General features: G+C 36.7%; 1 protein-coding gene across 1 annotated transcript; it reads left to right on the top strand.

The window, feature by feature from the left end:
- Positions 1 to 889: 889 nt before the first annotated feature.
- Positions 890 to 12,899, top strand: LOC311284026 (uncharacterized protein; the record flags this gene model as incomplete). Its single annotated transcript, XM_084398847.1, has 4 exons — positions 890 to 1,417; positions 1,684 to 2,058; positions 2,569 to 2,779; positions 12,644 to 12,899. Exons 1-4 carry the CDS (start codon positions 1,393 to 1,395, stop codon positions 12,897 to 12,899), a joined length of 867 nt encoding a protein of 288 aa, XP_084254973.1. The 5' UTR covers positions 890 to 1,392.
- Positions 12,900 to 22,190: the final 9,291 nt, after the last annotated feature.

Genomic DNA, 22,190 nt, shown 5'->3' with positions numbered 1-22,190 from the left:
TAGAAAAAAGAGCTATAGGGAGTATTTTGCTAAATATAAATAATACTGCCAGCTGATGGGGCTCTCTGTATGTTTACAGCATTAGGTGAGTTGTTTTTTCTTGAGAAAAATGAATGCCTATCTTGCGTAGACTACCTAATATTTATCCAAATGAGTCAGTATTAAATCAAATCCCAATAATTGAATTGAAATAATAAAAAAGCGTAACGTTAGCTTACCAGAAATTGTACCATGTAAACATTGTAACATGCTGTCACTAAACCTAATAAAATTCAGTTTAGTTACTAAAATGTTTTGACAGTCACAATACACTTAATGTGATGCAATATTATTTTTTTTTACAGACGCTAGGAGACTGTCTACTGATAAGACATTCTGTAATAGAAGATCTGTAACGTTATTCATATAGCGCCTTTCACAGACATGTAGCTAGTCACAATTAAAGCGCTTTACATGAGTGTTTTATTACTTCTCACCACCGACATACATTCGTATACACAGATATCATTCATCATTAATACAAAGTAGTCCGTTAGTATCCATAACTGACATAATCCACAGCAAAACTTCTGTGAATAGATACCTTTTTGATTTGCCTCGGGCTTTGCCTTCGGTTTGTTTTACCCTTCAAACATGGCGGTGGCTTGTTGCTACGCAGGTCACATGATTTGTGACGTAACGCCGACCAAGAGAATACTTACCTAATATACCTGGAGGCACACACACACACACACACACACATACAACAAGCCTTTCAGAAGCGCGCGTGTCGGGCTTTAACGTCACTAGTCATCATCAGCATGCAAATACTCCATCTTTTGTATTTATGTCCGGATAGTTTTATTTGTTTTGATGACATTTTCGCATGTACATCGGGGTGTTTTGCAAGTATAAGTAGATTAATTGATGCCGACTTCAGGTGTGCGTGCGATGATGATTCGAATTTTAGTTGCTATAGCGACGCGTATTATGAATTCTGACTTCAAGATCAAAAATATACACTCAAACATCGCTATCTGTTGGTTGAGAGACGCTGCGAATTCAGAGACTTTTGCCGAGTATTTTCTGTGCAGATCTTGCGATTTTGAAGCTATTCGGAGAATTCCTGAGAGAAAACCTATTATATCCTAGAAGGAGTAGATTGGAGGATATATCCTTTCCTTTTTTCATATTCATATTTTTTCTGAGGACGCTTTTATCTAATTGTTATTATTTGGGAGTTAAACTAGGAGTTTGTAGTTTTATTTAATTTTGTGTTTAATTTGATTATTTTTGTTTTATTTATTTATTATTTGATTTCTTTTGGTAGTATTTCAGAGGAGGGTTGTATTGTATTATTGTTTTTGTATTGTATTTTATATTGTTTCTATTGCAGGTTGGAGGAGGACGTTGATGGCTCACATGGGTGAAAGAAGAGGTGAGTGCTCTAGTTTTTCATTTGTTTATGGTATGTTATGGTATGATGATGGACTAAATTAATGTGCAGAAACTAGTGTGAGGTAACGTTAACCCATTTGATCTGCCAATTTTCCCAGCTAAGTGATCACATGTATTTGATTCCTTGCATGTGAAATAAACCTTTCAATTTGAGTAACTATTGTAACAATTTGTAATTGACCACTGACATTGATCATTGATTATTATCAAAACATAACTAACTATGTGATGTCTGAAATATTCCAGCCTCAGGCCGCTCCAGATCCAGGGGAGCTGCTTCCGCTCAGACGGCTGGTCTGGAGGTTTGTAGTCTCAGCTCTGATGATTTAGCTCCTCTGTCTTCTGAGTTTTCTTTCTCTTTGTTCACAGGTCAGGCTTACAGGAAGAGGAAGAGCGGCAGCCAGCAGAGCCCAGATGATGGATGTCCATCCAGGCGGTCATGTGGAGAGTTGAGCCTCAGCAGCAGAGGGACGTACAGCGTCGAGTGGAGCTCCGACAGCCTCCAAGAGATGATGTGCCCTCCGCTGCCAGGTCAAGTTCCTGTGGAGCCAACAGTGACCACGACTGGCCTAACAACCCAGGGTGCCGTGGAGGCTTCTCCTGCGAACAAGAACTCAACAGGTGAGATTGAAATAAGGCTGGGGGGTGTAAAGTGTACGGATACAGATTTCGTGCATAAGACTGCTTCAAGCTTTTAACAGGTTAAGGTCTAGTCATATTAACCGTTGCTCAGCAAAATTTAGCTGAAATTTTTTTTCCGAAATTATTTCCAAAATATTTTAGTTGGACGTTTGTCTAACATATTTTTCAGATCATTGACAGAACATTCAAAAGTAACAGTCCCATAATGTTTAAATTATAAAACAAAATGTTCTCTTAACATTTGTATAACCGGGAAAAAACATGTTTAAAACATTGAAAAAAACTGGATGTCAATGCTTAATATTGTGAAATAAGACTTTGGGACATTTATGCAGGCATTAAGCAGAAGCAGGGCCGTCGTATAATATATTTGCATTACTTGATTCGTAACATTGCAGATAATAATTGAACAGTAAAATATAAGTGTCATTGTTTAATTTGAGGTCAGAGATGTTTCTAATAGATGTCTTTTCAATTGTGTGATTTCAGAAAAACCTACAGAACGTAGGAAGAGGAAAGGAATTCGTTCTTTCCTCATGAGCGTGTGGAAGGCTATGAAACAACACTTCGGCTGCTGTTGTCACAGTAGTGCTGTGGATGTTGTGGAGCCTTTCGTCCCTCCAGCAGATCTGGACCCAGAGCCTGAGCCAGATCACCCAGCCGTCAAGTTGCTGTCCTTGGTGGAGTTCTTTAGCTCAGAGTCAGTCAACATGGGGGATCTTTCGGACAGGAAATCAACATGAACAATTTGGGACCCTAAAGTTAAGCCAAAGGGTCTCTTAGGTGATCACTTGAAAATAAATTCACCATCATTTTCTGAGATCTCACAGAATGAGGTGATACAAACATTACATCTGATTAAAAACTCCAATGCCCGTGATATTTATGGTTTAAATACCTTATTTTTAAAGACACATGCTGATAGCCTCATACCTCTCTTTCTGCATTTAACCAATCTTTGTATCAGGCTTTCTATTTTCCCCACTAACTGGAAAACAGCACAAATTATTCCGATTTTTAAATCTGATGATCGCACCCTTGTCTCAAATTACAGACCTATTGCAATACTTCCAGCAATGTCTAAGTTGCTGGAAAAAGTCTTGCATAACCAGTTCAGTTCTTACCTTCAAACTAATAACTGGCTCAGTGATTGTCAACACGGTTTTCGTACTAAGAGATCTACTATGTCGGCGTTACTACTTTTCACTGAACAAATACGTGATGCACTTAACAAAGGTTACATTGCTGGAGCTATTTTTATTGATTTCCGTAAAGCGTTCGATACGGTGAACCACCAGATTCTGCTAAACAAACTTCATTTATTTGAATTGTCTCCATCTGTGATAGAAATGATCTCTTCTTATTTGACGAACAGGTTGCAGACTGTCAAAGTTAATCAGGTTATATCTCAACCTTTAGTTTGTGACATAGGGGTTCCGCAAGGCAGCATTCTTGGACCCTTACTTTTTCTTTTATATATCAATGATTTTCCTCGAGTGTGTAAACACTCAAAATGTTTACTGTACGCTGATGATACTGTGATTTTTCTTTCTGGTGTAAACCCCAATGTCATAAACTCCAAACTATCATCTGATCTTCACCTCATACATGATTGGTTGAAAAAGAACCATCTGACCATCAATGTAAAGAAAACTGAATGTATGTACTTTCATTCATCCAGAAAAGGTTTTTCTTTTACTGATGCTATTACTTTTGTAAATCAAGATCTTGTTGTTACAAAAACATACAACTACCTTGGTGTACTACTTGATTCACATCTTACATATCGGGAACACATTTCTAAATTGATAAAAAAGTTGAATCAGAAACTCTATGTGTATAATAAGATCAGATCATATCTTTCTTTTTCAGTCTCTGAAACTTACTTGCATGCTATTGTGTTCTCGACTATGTCCTATTGTCTTCCAATCTGGTCTCTAACCACTAAGGACATTACTGAACCAATAGCACGACTATATTACCGAGCACTTAAGATTCACAGCAATATACCAAGGTGGTCTCATCACTGTAGTGCGCTCACACGCACAAATGCTTTGACCTATGAGAATTACGTAAATAGTCGTGCTATAGCATTTTATTTTCAAATTCAAAATAGCTCTTCACCAGTATCTATAATTCCTTTTCCGACACACAATGTGAGACCATTACGTGTTACTAGGTCAGTCTCACAGGCACTTATTCCAGTTCCACCATACAAAAACAACTATGGTCAAAAATCTTTTTTCTATATTTACACTAAAGTTTGGAATGATATTCCCTATCGCATTCGAACATTGTCATCTATTGCATATTTCAAAAAGTCATATAAACTGTTTCTTCTTGATAGTCATACATGCATGCATTGATTGTGTATTGTTTTTAGTTTTGTCCTTTTGTATTTAATGTTGTATTTGTCTGTATTTGTTTAATTAGTTATAATGTTTTGTTTAAATGTGCCGAAATTGTGATCATTGTTCTATGTTGCTGCAGAACAGGAACCTGCTGTAAACCAGTTTTTAAACTGAGTCAGGCCCGTTTATTGTAACTTAATTGTTGCTTTTAAATTTTCCTGTATAATAAATGAAATGAAATGAATATTTTACTGTAATGAAATCGCTTGGTCAAATTGTATGGATTAGGAATGTATTGGCCTGAATCTTATTCTATCACCACAAATGTCCTTTGTAATAATTGTAATTTATAGTCCTCCCTCTTCAAATAGTAGTTTTTATGAAAATTTGAAACATTTACTAAAACAGTGTGATTGATTAATGAAATATGATTCTTATGGCATCTCAAAACATAAACTAGATGACTTCAGAAGTGCGGTTCATCATATTAAATGGGGTGATGTATTGATAGGAAAAGATCAGGAGAAAGACAGACTAATATTCTCCAAAGTATTAGAGCACACTATTAAAGATTGCAAATTTAGTCATAAAAATAAAAAGCACACTGTCCCCTGGATAAATTCTGATATTTTAAAACTGATGAAAGAACGGGATCTTGCTTTAAAAACTAATAAATGAAAGTTAAGTCATGAAAGCCAACATTTTGTTATGTTAAGGAACAAGGTGGTAAAGACACTCAGAAAAGCTAAGGCATAATCTGGAACTAGTTGAATAAATGAAAAGGAGATTAAAAAGAAAGATAGGTCATCACTTGAATTGATAGGAAATGGGAAGCTGACTAATAATCCAGCTGAAGTGGCCGAAGCACTTAATCATTATTTTATTGATTCTGTAGTCACAACTTCACAAAAATAATGTTTTTTCCCCTGAGTACACAGAAGTTTGTCTAGCTAATACAGAGGAACAAGCCTTTACTTTAAAGGCAGTCACTGAATTAGACATTTTAAGAACAATTACATCTCTTAATCCATCCAGAGCAAAAAGATATATTTGGTTTGGATGTAGTAATGCTTAATATACTTAGTATATTATCTTAGTAATATGCTTAGTATATAAAAGTATACGTTTAAGTGTACTATAAGTGTAAGAGTAGTAAACTTAGTACACAACTAGGTTTCTCATTTGTAATGCATCTGTTCTAGTGAACTTATGAGTACACTAGTAGTTTACTATTTTAATACAAGTAGTAAATTTTTTAGTTTATGAAAGTACACACTGAAGTGTGCTCTCAGTAAACTACTAGTTTAGTAGTTTATACTGCAAGTATACTTTTAAGTTTTCTTTAAGTGAACATGACATTATACTTATAGTTTACTATTTATATATTATTTTTGCACTTGCAGTATACTACTATGTTCAAATGTAGATATTTTTTATACTTGAAAAATACCTTTAACTGTACTTTTATTAGCTTCATGCATTCTTTTTTTTTAAATCAAAACCTGAATGTCGGTAAGTTTCATAAAGAAAGGCAACATTTTAAATAAATAATAAGTAAAATCACATTTTTTGTCAAAGACTACGCCTTGATCAGATTCAGAACGATGATCAAAACACAGATGGAGTAGATCGAGTCCAACACCCCCAAAGATTCACAGTCGTTTTCTCTTCATTGGTTACGCTTCATTTCATTTGGTAATATTAAGCAGTTTAGATTCACACGCTGTTTAATGTTTGACGATCACGTTATTTACATTTGAGCGAGCAATCTTCTATCACTTGTTTCAGCTTCTTCTTCTCCTGTGTTTTGACCCGGAGATTCTGTCCTAGAAGATGTGTCATAGCGCCCCCTACCGTATAACAGTGAAAGTGGACTAGCCTACACAAAAATTCAGATACGCAGAATTAGAAACATATCTGTTTTATATAAATGTTCTAATCAATATTTTCAAACAATGTAAGTTTCATAAGACGGTGTATGAAAAACTATGTTAAAAAAGGTATATTTAATAGGCTACTCGATCAAAAGAGTTAACACAACTACAAGCCAAGTATTGAATACTTAATTATACATTTAAGTATATCTCGATCAAAAGATTGAGTACAAGTACAGGCCAAATATACTTGGACTTTTCTCTCAATATAAGTAAAGTGCATGTAAGTGTAATTTTAAGTATATTTCTGAGAAGTACATAAAGTATATTTTTGAGAAGTAGCCTATATAAAATGTAGACTGAAAGTATACTTTCTTAGAACACTTGAATAAACTTCTTTTTCGTAAGGGATGATTGACAAACAGGAAGCTTGTTTTAATTTTATTGTATTTTGTGGCGGAAACCAGCTTCCATACTATTAATACCATAGATATCATATATAAACGCTAGATGTCTTATGGCGCAGTCACTTCCGGTATCACCGTTCGGCCATCTTGTCTCAGTGCTCTGTGCATTAAGGTGAATGATCAGCACGCACACAAATCCTCATATCTCGCTGAAATATTGACGGATTTACAAACGGTTTGGTTTCTTACAAACGTTATTAACGTGGCTATAATTCCGAATGCTTGAACATGTATGTTATAATTTTTCATATGTATGCAGTGTATGAATGTAGTCTCATAACTACATCTCTGACGTTTATAACAAACCAAACCGTTTGAAAATCGGTAGAAAATTGAGAAAGTTATGCTTATTTTAAAGTATTTGCACCATTAAACAGTGAGCGAGCGCACTGTGGCAAGATGGCCGCCACGTGCGGACGTCGACCTCCATTGGCCAGCAGCGCGCACGAGACATCTAGCGTTTATATATGATATCTATGATTAATACCACTTCGACAGGCAGTCTCACGGGATGCGGAAAGCACAATCTCTACAAGGCCTATATAAATATTACGCCACACACTGGAGCTAATGGATAACATTTCAGTTAGCCTAACTCAGTGGCAGTTGTGGTTGATGCAGGACTAATTGTGAATGCATAGATAGATGGTGTAATTATAGCATCAACAGGGACTAATTGGGCCATGCTAATCAGCCAAACCCTGAACCCTTGGGTCCTTCACCTTTGAAAGAACTCTAAAGATGGCCTTCTGGTGTTTTTTTGTGTTCTGCAACTTGAAAATAAACGTTTAGGTCTTTAGGTGAAGGCTTAATTAATTAATTAATTTAAAAATTATTATTTCAGTACACAGCAGTCAACAGTTTTGGCCTTGAACCTGCAAGTCTACTCGGTCTGCATCTTAAACATGTTTCTTTTCTATCCTCGACTTTTGCTGCTTATTATCTGCTTAGCATCTCAAAGCACTGCCAATTTCAGTAGCCCAGGTAAGGAATCAATTCTGATTTCAAATCTACCCTGATTATCTTAAATAATAGAAGACTTAATAACCCTGCAGTATAATCAAAAAAATGAACTTGATGTAATTTTAAAGCATGTAATAGTGACGCTTTTGTGAAGCTGACATTTTAATTTGTGCATTTTCAATAATTCTTTTCATCATTCTGAATAATAACTGGCTGTATTTGATACATGGGAAAACCATTTCTCTGAAAATCCAAGAAAAAAAATGAGAAAGCTGCTTTTTGTAATATTCTTTGTTCTATTCTTTAACCATGTATTATGCTAGTGCTGCCTTTTTGTAACTTATGATGTATGATGGTGTTTGTTTTAGCCCACGGCTTTGTTGCATATCCATGAACTCTATGTTCTTTGGCATTCCCTTGCCGGGATTTTAGTGAGATGTCTGCGGTCTTTCACTCCATTTTGATGTCTTTGATAGGATTTCAATCTCGAGGCTTTGTGAAGTGTTTTGTCTCACTTGTAATTTTGCCTGAACTATACAGACTTCATCCTTACTAAACAACACCTGTTCATTTGCTTCCCTCACCATCTGTCTGCTTTCCATTGTAAGGTTTAAGATGGCTCATTAGAGAAAATCCATATAGATCTGAGGTGCTGAGTGTTTCCTGGTAGGTGCGTTTTGGCTGCAGTGGATAAATAAAATTTTCATGGAGGGCCAGAAGAAGGCTAATTGCTGCCTCATCTTAATGTCACAGAGACCAATGTGAATAAAAAGAGCTGATGTGGCACTAAAAGCAACCGTTGTGCTTCATGCCAGTTTCCCTTCTTCAGTACAAGGGACTTAACTTAATTTGTAAATGAATGTTAGTGAGCTGGCACAGCAGGGAAATCCCTCTTGTGTTCTTTGTTTTAGGGAGCTTTTTATTGGACTCATTTTATGTTCACCTCAGCTCGGAAACAACAGGATTTTATACTGTCGTCAAAACATTACATTTCTTTTCTTTTTTGAGAGGGAGAGAGAGGATGTAAAGAAATGTATTCAATATCTCTCATTTAACAAAACCATATTGAGAGCCCAGCTAACTAAAATGTTCTAAGAACGTTTTGCTAATGTTCCCATTAAGTTCCCATTTACACTGTGTAAATAGCAACTAGATTACATTAACATTAAGTGAAAATAACATGTTTTCTTTGCGATAGATGCTATGTACACTAAGTTTAAATAGCAATACATTCTATTTACACTAAATGAAAATAGTGATTCTGTTTACACTATATGTAAAAATAGCAGTATTTTCTTTGAAATAAGTGTAAATAGTAGTTAGATGCTATTTATACTTATAAATATTAGCAGATACTATTTGCACCTCAGTGTTTTTGTACATTAAACGGCAATAATAACATTGAGTGTAAATGATAATTTATTACAATTATTAAATGGATGCTGCCTTATTGGGACAATAAAGCCCTCCCTACATCTACCCCTAACACTATGATTAACACTTTATTATTAAACGCACGTTAGACTAGATTTGATTTCGCCCTGCAGCTCAGGCTGGAAACCTGTATAGGCTATTTATCTGTCCTGCTTCCTTTACACATTTGCGGGAACCAATCACAAAGATTCCAATTCCAGAGCCGTTACGGCTCTGTCCAATTCCTTTTAACCTCTCGACGATGCTCAATGGCTTCTTTTTAGCAAACAATTCGCTCGAGTGGGTGTAAATACCACTGACTTTCATGGTTTTTTTTTTGCACAACCTGCAAAAATCGCTCAATTCCATTGCTGCCTCTGCAAACCGCTGATCAACCATAGACAGTAAAAGAAATGGACACAGCGACCCCATTGGATTCAACGGAGAAAAGTGAAGTCAATTAGAAGCACTCACTTCCTGATGGCTGAGCGTACTGCGCAGACTCAAACTGAGCTTGACGACGTAGATGTGACGTGAGCAACCCGTCTGTCTTCTAGTAGCTGTGCCAAAGAAATCTGAATCATTCCCTTCCGAAACTTGCAGAGACGGAGAGCGTGAGTAGGAGGTGTCCATGAGCTAGGAGCAGGAGAAACTTTTGCTAAGTATTCTGATTAATTATTTTGTCATTTTGCCTCCACATCCCCCCGATTGCCCGCGAGCTTCTCCTCCTGTCCATACGGTAATTTCTCTACTGTGCGACAGAGAGTCGCGTGTTTATGACGCAATCGTTAGCCTAGTTTTACAAAAACTGCTTCTACGGGGCCATAACGTAAGATATGAGTCTTTAAACGCCTCAGATGTAAAGTTATTCGCTGTCAAAGTGACGCCAAAATGAATGGGAGTCAATGGAATGCTAACAGCAGGTGAGCAGTGGCCCCCTGTGATCAACAGGTTCGGTTACACATTTCCTGCCTAGAGTATGTCACCCGGATCGTTGGTCTGATTGGTTGAAGGACTATCCAATTGCGTACAGAGTAATTTGAACTATGCCCCGTTGATCACGCCTCTTGTGCAGTAGAAAATACATAGCAGACTCCCCAGATCAATGTTCAATCTTAAAAGATTGAGTGGTGATAGCCAGACTAACGTTAGACACTTTATTTCCACTTTTCCAAAATTTTCTTCTTTTTTTTTTTTAAATAAATGTCTTTCCGATCTGATATGTGATGGGGAAAAGGAGGTAGAGCGAGTTATCCGTAATTTTGTCTGGCCCAATCAGACGTCAGTGGGAGGAGTTAGTGTAAATAGCCTCTGCTAACAAGGCAGGCTATTTGCGCTTAGTGTAAATAGACACTCTGATTTTTTTCCCGTCAATGTTAAGGGAACATTCCTGTTGATCATTTTGCGAACATTATGGGAACGTCACTTTTGAATGTTCTCTGAACATTCTAAAAGTAGTAGTAACATTTAAAAAACATTACACAAACTAAAATATTTCAGAAAAAAAGTTGCATGAAGAATGTATAAATAGTGTTTTGTGCTAAAGTTTTGAGAACATTATTGAAGACCAGATAACTTTGAATGAACATTTTATTAATGTTACTGGAAGAACTTTTTTTCATAACTTTGAGAGAACTTTGCTAGAATGTTAGCCAAAGTTCTGAGAACGTTCCTTGCCACAGGCTCTAAACCAGGGTTGTCCAAACTCGGTCCTGAAGGGCAGATGACCTGCAGAGTTTAGCTCCAACTTGTATCAACACACCTCCCTGGAAGTTTCTAGTATGCATAGTAAGACCTTGTTTAGCTGATTCTGGTGTGTTTCAGGAGCAGGATTGGACACCCCTGCACTAAACTATCTAACAACCATAAGGACGTGCATCACAGACCGACCTCTTTTCTTTAATCAGACTATGTCTGACAGAAACCCAGAATTCTGGCAAGTATAAAAGTCTTTTGCAACTTTAGAAATCATTTGCCTCTAAAGCGACGTAATTATTTCAGTAACTTGCATCAGCCAGACAGACTTCCGGTGATTTATTACCCAATTACTCTGCCCGCACACCTTGCGTTTAAACTCCTGAATCTTTCCCAATCATTCGCGTCTGTCTTCGCCGTTTCACATATGAGTGCTCGCAGGCATTTGGTCTTTTTGTGAGCATGCTGAGCAATGGAAAAATCTGTGGTCCTCTCTGGACGCCCCACCTTCTTCTGTGCACCTGCATTTGCATGCAAAGCGAGCAGTCATGCACTGCACAGAGTCATCCAGCGCTGTGAAACGTGTAGAGCGCTGTCAGTGTTTTGGTGGTGGTCAGATTCATTGCCAGAGGCATCTGAGTCACAATACGATAAAATGGGTGGGTGACAGTTGGGGGGCACTGTGTGGCCATTAGCTTTTACATGCAGACAGATACCCCACAGGACGAGGATGAAAAATGCAGAAGCTAGTCAGCAATACTCACGTGTTGCAGCAAAAGCAAAGCCAGACGGGCTGTAAAAGAGCTGCTATGAGCATCTGCAGTTAAGTGAGCTTTTTGGACCCAACGGATTATCAAACTGAGCTCTGTCAATTAGCCTCTAGCAGTTTAGAATTTAAAACAAAACATTTAGAATTAAGAGCAAACTTTAGATTGAGAACATGTTGAGTTTAATACTATATAAAATACACAGAAAAAGGGAAGTATTTTGCATAATGGCCAGCTATGTCAGATGGAAATACAATTATATAACCATGATTGTAATTTTGCATGAACATATGCTGATCTACTGCAGAAATTATTGTTCTGTTTGGAAAATATGCATGGTTTCTAACACTAGCATCCATTTTTGCTGATCCACAAGCCACCATGTCATAGAAAAGTGTGGGTAAAACTTTATTTTAGGGTTCAATTCTCACTATTACCTAGTTGCCTATTAACTTGAATATTACTAGGATATTGGCTGTTTATTATACTCTCCACAGATGATGTAATTTCTTTTTACAATGAGAGCAATATTTTTTGGGCACAAAAGCAATACTATCTCAAATAGAGTACTGCCATTATGTGTACATATTTTTCACTAAATTAAGCTAAAATATGCTTATATATATTCAAAACAGTGATTTAAAAACAGCATTTAATTGCTTTAAATATTTTGCTTCAAAGTAATAGACTTAAATTCAGCATGGAATCAAATGATATGGTGAATTCTTTCATTTTTATATTTTTGTTTTTACACTTTTACACAATATGCTATCACATTTAAATTTAGTATCTAATTAATATCATACTTAGTATTTAATTAATTTAAATATTTCACTATGAAAATAATAGGCCAAATTAATAAATTTTTGCCACTTGAAGCTATAGAGACGCGAGTGATCTGAGCACTCAAATGTGTGCCGGTTTGATATTCTGTCTGATGTTTACAAGCCTAGTTTCATTCATTCATATATTTGAATAGCGAGGGCTGAATGCATCATGTTCTATTTCTCTTTGTGGCCCATTTTCTCGGTCAGTCCCCACTCACTGTTTTATGATGAAGTCATTGCTTGTTCCAGCCTGGTCAACCATGACACTCCAGCTCTTATTAACAGCGTGGCAGGATCCCTCACTCAAAGCAAGAGAGACCTAGAGCTCTTCCACACCTGCTATGTCAGAGTACATCATTGCTCCTGGCACATTGAACGTCTGGATGGGCTCCAGACTCTCAGCTCAGTAGAGGTGGAGACCTGCCACGAGAGTGTGCTGAATGAGAGAGATATAGGCAAATAACCTCAGCTGAACTTACCTCTGCTAATCACTGGCAAGAGAAACACTAAGGCTGAATAAAAAAACAATAGCATATCAATCTGCTTTCTGGGTGGTTGTTTACTGGCCCATGTCACATACAAAAAAAAAAAACGTTCAGACACCTGTGTGCTCACAGGAAAGTGCACAGGATTCAAAACTATAAACCACAGCACAGTCAAAGCTTGCTATCTTAAAGCTGGCCCACATTAAGATTTTTAAATCTTATCAGATTTTCAAAATGTGAGAGACCACAAACACAAGTGACAGTAAAAAGATTTAACAGTTTTGTCCCCATAGTGTGTGGTGTGCTGTCTTGGTCCCGGCACTCCACACACTATCAGATTCCATTCACAAACAAGCAGAGTCCCGTCTGTGAAAATCTCTCGCAGTCAAACGTGACTTTAGAGTAAACAAACATGGCGGACGACGGGCAAGAAGAAATGTTGATCATAGTGTTTGAATGACTTTTTACAGAAAATTTGCGGAGGAAAAATGAAAAAGCGTCCGTCTTCTGTCAGCTCGCTTTCTGATTGGGTATCGTTTCATTCCACGTGGCGATCTTCAGAGTGTTTGCGCATTTGTCCTCAGGGTTCCCCCCACTCAACAGGATTTCTGGATTTCTGATCGTAATATTCAACGTTATATATTTATGATTGGAGATTGGTGCGGTCCTGACGTTCTTCCGAGCAGATTCAATCTATCGTAACACACGTTACACCACATCAAAATCTGATAAGATAATCTGTAGAACCATCAAGATAATCGTGACTTTACCTACGATTGTCGGAAGGGGAGAATTGGGCCCAAAATCGGCCCGATTATCTTGTAGTTGGTGTTTAGTTTCCTTTTCATGGACTTTTAGTTTGTTTCTCTTCAGTTACCTGTTTGCTTTCTTCTAGTTTCCCGCCAGTCTTTAGTTACCATGGTTATTCATTATTTGATTAATTAGCATACCTGTTTGTATTTTAGTTCATTAGCCTTTTATATTTAAGTTCTGTTCATTGTACGGTATTGTTTTGACCTAGCATGCGGTTTCACTGCTTTTGCCTTTTACTCTACCTGAGTTTGTACACATTTTAAGGAACTTATATACATATTACAAATATAAAATATACTTATTATAAAGTGTTTGTGTTTAAAAAGTATAAGCAATAATAATAGCAGCACAAATAAGGTCAAATGAAACAAATGCATAAAAAGGGTGATATGCTGAAATACAGTATTCGCACAATATGACCCAACACACACTTTGAGGCAAAAAAGGGCACTACATAAGGGTGATGGAGGACAGTCTGAGTCACACTGATGTGTTTTTATGTTTGTGTTTCAAGAAAGTCTTGCCTATAGCTTTCGGTAAGCCCTTCATTACCCTCTAGCTGGCGGTTACCATGGCACTAGCGTGTTAGGTCAAGCCGGACCCACAGACCTTTCTTCTGAACACAGTAATCCCAGAGGACCGTCTGATGAGAACTAAAATGCTGAAAACAAATCAGATGAACAGCCAGCCCCTGCTACTGCATTCCCTTTCACACCGCTTCTCGTTTGCTTCAGCAAAATAGACTTCAGAATTAGGTTTATTTATCGTAGCAGAGACTGAACATCTAGTCCTTGAAATGCAGCGGCTTACGTGATTAAGCATCTTTCATCTCTGCGGCCCATCTATCATGTCACAGGCTGTTTCTCTCGGTCGAGAAGCAAGATTACATGATGTTATTTACAAAGAAAGGCACTCGCTGAACCATGCGGTCGGTGACACATTCACATGTTCTTTTTCGCCGTGGAACAAAAAGTTAATTCGTTTAAAGTCTGTGCATAGAGGGGAAAGTAATTACAGAGCCGAAGAACATTTTCCATGCCATACAGACTTCTGTTCACTCATGAAAAAACAGGTGAGTGACTCCCGTAATTAATTTCTAAGGAGACTAAATCAATGTTGTACTGATGTTTATTTGAAGTCCTCCCTTTTGTGGCACATTTGGTAATAATGATGTTTTATGACGTTATGGGCTTTATATATTTGTGTTTGGTCAGTCAGACGGTGAATACAGTAATACAGAATATATTTGTGTTTTTGATACATATTTTTGGGCTGAATGACCCATATACACCAACAGAATGAACTGAACTGTACTTTTACTCATCACAGTCAAAAGTAGCCACTGTATTTAATTGGACATTAATGAAAAAGAGACTAAGATCCATGATCAGTCATTGTACAGGCCAGACTTGAACCAACATCCCCTGCATTTGCACCAATGTGTCTAGAATATGTGCAAGTGACATTATCTTGTTCATACCTTGTTTTTTGAGATGGGAACTGACCAACTTACTGCATGCAAATGTGATCTTGGCAACCACATGTACGTTAACACAATATAATGCAAACACAGTCAGTCAACAAACAACACAGTCCTTGCACAAACATGCATGTTCATCTCCCTCTGTTGGGACAAGATAAGGGCTCAGGGCAAACAGGGATGGTCTTTTTGGAGCAGACCTTTTGTGGATTAATTTAACCTCACATGCAAAGCAAATAATACCTTTAATTTCTTATTGCCTTGAACTTTCCTGCATCTATTTGGAATCAACCAATTCCATTGTGGTCACATTTTCTTGTCACTGAGAATAATTATAGAGGCAGAATAATCTCTGTATTGCAGATCAACTGAAACTGAGGGAGGTAAAAAATATCTTAAAGTCCCCCTGTAGTCAACAATTTTATCCCTTAAAACTCATCTTTGATCACCATAATATATATATTTAAACGTGTTTTCCTGTAAAAAAATTAAAAACTCTACTCCTTTGCTTCATTTAGTATATGCAGATCCATGAATATGCAAATTAGCCCCGCCTTCACTCACTCACACCAGCTCAGAGACCTTTGACCTCTTTACAACGTCGGACACATAACGGTAAATGATTAGCCTTTTGCTATCAAACAGCTTATAATGTGTTGCTAATGTTACACAAACCATGTTCCCGTTCGCCACCTCAGAGTCAGACAGCTGCCTTCTAAAAACCAGTATCCTTAGAAATGCTTTGAACATCATAGAACGTCAGTGGAGAAGGGCATACAGTTCATCTTAACCTCGTAATATACATCATATACATAATTCACCAGCTATATTGCTAAATGTACACGATTTTTCATATCAACAGAAAAATATACTGGTTTGGCTTCTCTTGAAACTCCCCTGCTTCACAACATAGTTAATGATATGCTAAAGCCCGCCTGCACATTGACGTGATTGGTTACAAGGTAGTTTGTGTCGTCAGAAACACCAGCGATTTCAAACCGTATTTTTGAGACTGTCTTTGGTTCACTGAACTTTTAAGGAGAAAATACTTAGCAATGGTGTTTACATGAATTTGCACATGATTTGTTTTAAAGCATATTAAAAACACCACATAGACGTATAAACAACATTAAAAACGTGATTTCCACCACAGGGTCTTCTTTAAAATGCATTTTCACATTTAAGGGCTTGATTGCAGCTGCAACAATTATACACTGTTACTTTGCAACATTTCCTTCGTCTTCTCTTAGCAATCTGCTTTTTTTCTCCCTTGGGAGCTTGTTGAGGTCTCAAATGATGCCCTGCTCAAGTCGAGGGAGTCGCTTATGGAACTCATCCAGGAGAGTGATCAACATGGGAGTGATGAGTTTAGAGTTGCAGGCCGAGACAGGCACTGGACTCATTATTCTCAATGACATTTTAAGCATCGCTTTATAGCAAGCTGCCATTGTAAGTCAATGCCAAAGGGATGATAAGGGGATCGTGTGCAGTACAGTCAGCCAACTAGGTTCAACTGCTGCTTTTTACACTCTACACTCTACTTTTCTACAATTCGTAACCAGAGGTGTCAAAAGTATTCACATTCATTACTCCGGTAGAAGTATAGATACTAGGGTTTAAAAAGACTTCTGTAGAAGTTGAAGTATCAACTCAAGCTTTTTACTCAAGTTAAAGTATAAAAGTACTTGTTTCAAAACTACTTAAAGTATAAAAGTAAAAGTAATGTAAGAAAAAAAAAATCTTGCCCCGATTTGCCCCGATTTCTCCCTCGCTTACCGCATCTAGGTTTCCTTCGGAGGAGTTTTGGCGCTTCGCACAACCAAATGTGACTACAGCCTCTCCAAGTTAGAAAGACACCACAACGCCAATCAGTTTAGCGATGTGTATTCAGGAGGCGGGACTCTTTTTTTTTTTTACGACGACAAGCCGGAATGAAAACAAGCCAAAATTAAATAGGAGTAACGAGGCTACTTTTAAAATGTAAGGAGTAGAAAGTACAGATAATTGCGTGAAAATGTAAGGAGTAGAAGTAAAAAGTCGTCAGAAAATTAATTACTCCAGTAAAGTATAGATACCCCAAATTTCTACTTAAGTAAGGTAACGAAGTATTTGTACTTCGTTACTTGACACCTCTGTTCGTAACTATTTTACATTTTGGCGAATTGGTGGCTAATTCGTATGAATTTGTACGATCTCATTCATACATTTTCGTACAACACCGCATCAGGATTTGGGTTGGGGTGTACCTTCGTGCTTATTTTTTTCTAATAATCGTACGTTTTTGTACGATTCACATTCACAATTCTAACAAAATCGCAATTTCATAACATAGTTATACTTTCCTCTGAAATCAGGTTGCTCAGAACACATTAGCACTCTAACAACCAACCACAGCTAGGGCGCTATGATTTCCGCAATGCGGAAAACGCAGACGGAATCGCGGACAACCGTCAAAATAAAACCTGTCAAAATACAAGTTTGGTTTAACTTGAAGAAATTGTGACAGAAATAGATTACTATTGTGCAGTATAATTTAGCTATGTCTCAATGTAATAATAATACTAACACTAATAATAACAATAATTATCATTTTTTAAGGAATAATCAAACATTTTCTTCCATGTTTTAATTAAAATGTTTTGTTTGACAAAAAGTTTGTTCATTTCATATGAATTAAAAGATATATGAAATTAATGTTTTATGCCTTCATTTGAGATCTGAGAAAAAGATTTTTTTTTTTTTTACAAATGTAATTAACTATACATGATTTTTGTCTATTACTAAAATGTAATTTAACCATTGAAATGGAGTAAAAAAAAAAAAAGAATCCAGAAAAACTGGACTTTGGACAAAGATAAAACGGAACTTGGGAAAAAATAAAACGGACTTTATAGGACACAGTAACAACCGCCTAGCAACACTCTACTGTGAAACCACTCAGCACACCTTAGCAACCATAGAGCAATGCCCTAGCACCTACAGTAAACACCATTCAGTAATAGCAACTGACATTAAAAAAAACTTTTTTTTAATTGCAATCTGTACACAGCAATTCTTTCAAACATCACTTGATCAAACGGTGTCACTTTGATTATAACTGATCATGTGGAATCTATTAATTTTCCAATTAAGTGCTTTGCTCAGTCTGCCTTTTGATGCAAATGTGATGGTATTTACATTGTTCCCTCAATTTGCATTTATAGTGCTTCACAGCATGGATATACAGACATGTTTAGCACTTATTTTTACTATTAGCTGACCAGCCATTCAAGCATATTAAACACAAATATTTTCAGAACCCCCCACAAACATTCTCCAATGAAGATAAATCCATACAAATAAAGCCCTCCAACAACTTTATGAAGCTTCAAAAGAACAGAAGGAACAGAAGGAACAGAAGGAAATATAGTGGCGAAACTAAGATTTATGAGGACAATTTAATTTAAACTAGAATGTAAATAACAGCTGAGTGATTACTTCTTTCCGGAACGTGACGCATCCAGTTTGTGTTGCATTCTTTAGGAAGGCTGTGAATAATATCTAATCACTTTTCATTTATACAGACACAGCTTTCCTCCTTTTTCCTGTAAGAGTCCAACAACGCACGGAATGTGTCACTATAGTCTAAATGACATTATGGTACATTATATAAAACTTAACTGTTGAATAAAATAACTAAATATATTATGACATTAAGAAATCCATTGCCTGATAATTCATTGGCTGAGCATTGAGATGTCAGATTATGCAGCCTGTGATTCAATATTGATTTTTCGCTCTTTCTCTCTCTCTCTCAAATATGATTTTCTCTCTCTCTTCTAAAAGTCTGGACCCCAAACAACTGGAGCTATACTCAAACAGAGCCATTTGTTTCCCTGAATCATTTTCAGCTATTTAGAATTATAAAGACTGTTTCTATTAACTTTTCAAACATAAAATATAGCAGTGAAAGGCTAAAGAAAAAAAAACAGCCTTCATTTTGATTTCCATATTTCGCCTCAATCAGAAACAAGTTCACTGAGTTCTATAACTTTCAATTGAGAGATTGATTTGTTTGCCTTTGTTTCATTCCAGTTATGAAACTACATTTGTATGCACACAGCACAGCAAATTGATTTTATGCTTGCATTTTCAGCAAAGGATAACCACAAATTATCTGAGTGTCACCTGCCAACTTGATTTGTGTCCATTTTATGGCTCTTAAAGATGTCTCACCAGTGAGTCTGTGTGGTGTTTTCAATACTGTAATCTCACATTTTAATCAGAGGCGACAACGTGGCCTGTTGGCACATAAAGACAGATAAGAAACCGCAATGATAAGGATAATAATTGGATTTTTTTATGGAATATGCAGTAATTGGACATTGAGGGAGAGCATATTAATTTGACACTGCTAGTATCAATGTGACTGGATTAGGCAGGAATGGACTGTTGAGTTGTGCTGATTATACTCTGTCTTTCCCTTGTGTCTTTATTGAAATTCATGGTAGTGGAAAACCTTTCCCCCAGGCTCTTACCTCTCTCCATTTCAAAGATCCTTCACAAAGATTTGATGTGCCTTTGTCAGGGTGTAGAAGGGGGGACCATAATACTTTACATTTTCGAACATAACATTGGGCGACACCAGCAGTGGAGGGATCATAAAGAATACCAATAATACAACACTGGCGAGCTGTGTGAAACGAATCACACATATACACGCACACACTGGTACAGAAATAACAGGTTACCGTGATTGATATGGAAATCAGTGATGTTTTTTTTTAAACACCTTTCAATGTGAAATGAAATGCAGACTGCTGTTGATCTGCCGGTGAATTACTCTCGGCTTTAGTTTGGGCCGGTGACAACATGGCAAAAGGCAATGTTGGTATTCTAGGCTTGTGTGGGGAAATAATCAAAGGTTGTTCAGTAAATACTGATCTACATGCGGTGAGCTATTGAGATTGAACATGTATCATGAGGCTTGGCTTTCATATTTTTTCATTCAAATTGTGTCGAATTCTCTCTAGAGCTTTTGGGATTTTGAAATAAAAGCAATTTATGAGTGTCATAAATTTGAACATGTTAATATAGTGCAATTTATTATGCAAAAACGAAAGAAAATAAAGTGATACTGCTATCGCTTGACCTCGAACAAACTGACAATAGAATATCAGTCATATAGAATATCATCTTTTTTGAATGATGTTAATTTAGGTGCAAAGTTATTGATGAAATATAATATCTATGTGAAATTTTTTATTTGAACCCAGTGTTTATAGGCTACAAATAAGTTTTAGTATTCCAGTTTATCATTCATGGTTAGTGAATTAGACCCATGTTGTTTTAATGGTACACTTCCTTGAAAATAAATTCCAGCACAGCACTACAACACCCATAATGAAATGACCTTTCACACTTATTAATGCTTTACAATTAACTCTGTTAGAGAGCTACAAATGGCGATTTATCAGATTTTTCAGTAAAATACCTTACTCCCCTGCTGAGTAGTAAAAAAAAGCCATCTCTGAGTCTCTTTTATATTTCAAATCCCTCAGTTCTTGCCATCTCTTAAAAAGCCAATGTTGATTCTTGTTTTATTACAAGCTCTGTCACATTCTCTTTTTGCCAACAGACTCTCGTCTGTTCTGGGGTGATTCTGAGGAAGGTTTCTTCAAGCATCTTGGAGACGTTCCCGCAGTTCTTCTGGATTTAGTTTTTTCATGTAATCACAGACGGACTCGATGATGGTGAGATCAGATCATCCTGGCTGTTGTCAGATTCCTTGTGCATACAGAAATCTCACTGGATTATTACAATTAATGGCAAAAAAGAATGTTTGGAAATGTAAACTGATATTTCCTACTGGCACTTTTACTACAGCAAAATATATAAATATCTGACTTAAAACCATTTTGGGGGGGGGGGGGGGTATTAACATGCTTAAAGGGATAGTTCACCCAAAAATGAAAATTCTGTCATCATTTACTCACCCTCAAGTTGTTCCAAACCTGTATGAGTTTGTTTGTTCTGCTGAACACAAAGGAAGATATTTGGAAGAATGTTTGTAATCAACAGATCTCGGTCCCCATTGACTACCATAGTAGGAAAAAAATATGGTAGTCAATGGGGACCGAGATCTGTTTGGTCACAAACATTCTTCCAAATATCTTCCTTTGTGTTCAGCAGAACAAAGAAACTCATACAGGTTTGGAACAACTTGAGGGTGAGTAAATGATGACAGAATTTTAATTTTTGGGTGAACTATCCCTTTAAGACTTTTGCACAGTACTGTATGTACGCTATTTCCAGTGAAAACCATCCCGTTAGGTCTAAAAAAACACTTATGATAAGCTTACCACAGTGAATCAGGGGAAGACACATTTATTTTTGCATTGATGATGTATTGTGTCATAATTTATATTCTGTTAACTTTGTACAAAAATAGGTAGGCTACATAGTGTACCTTTAATTATTCAATCTATGAATCTGACTATAATTTAATTATAATTCAAATTGACTGACAGCCCTATGATATACAATCATAAATTAATCTGCAATGTCTATGGCAATATTGCATATGTATACGTAATTTGGCAATGATGTTTTGATGTTAATTGTTCAATTTTACAAGAAAAGGGAATTCCTTTAATCAAGAATCAAGTCGACCACCAGATTGTGTGATCTAAAACTCCTGCTGGGAGATAAGTCTGCTGTTAAAGAAAAACATTTGAGACATAAAACGCCCAGCTGTACACTATCTGCCTTTTAATTGGTGGTTCAGAGGGCCGGAGAACAAACTCCCTCGGGAAACAGCAGGACTTCAAGAAGTTTGTCCTTCTAGTGAAGATCAGAGTGTAAGACTCAAAATACAACAGCCATGCCATATTCAAATTCATATGCATAATCACATAAGTAATGATCTTTAAAAATAAGACTAAAGCCAGTTCGGCATTAAGGACAGATGCTATCAGCTCAAGCTACAGATTAGATC

Source organism: Rutilus rutilus (assembly GCF_951802725.1).
Source record: "Rutilus rutilus genome assembly, chromosome: 24".
Taxonomy (NCBI): Eukaryota; Metazoa; Chordata; class Actinopteri; order Cypriniformes; family Leuciscidae; genus Rutilus; species Rutilus rutilus.
Note: the sequence above shows the minus strand (reverse complement) of the source record. Positions and strands in the feature narration are given on the sequence as shown.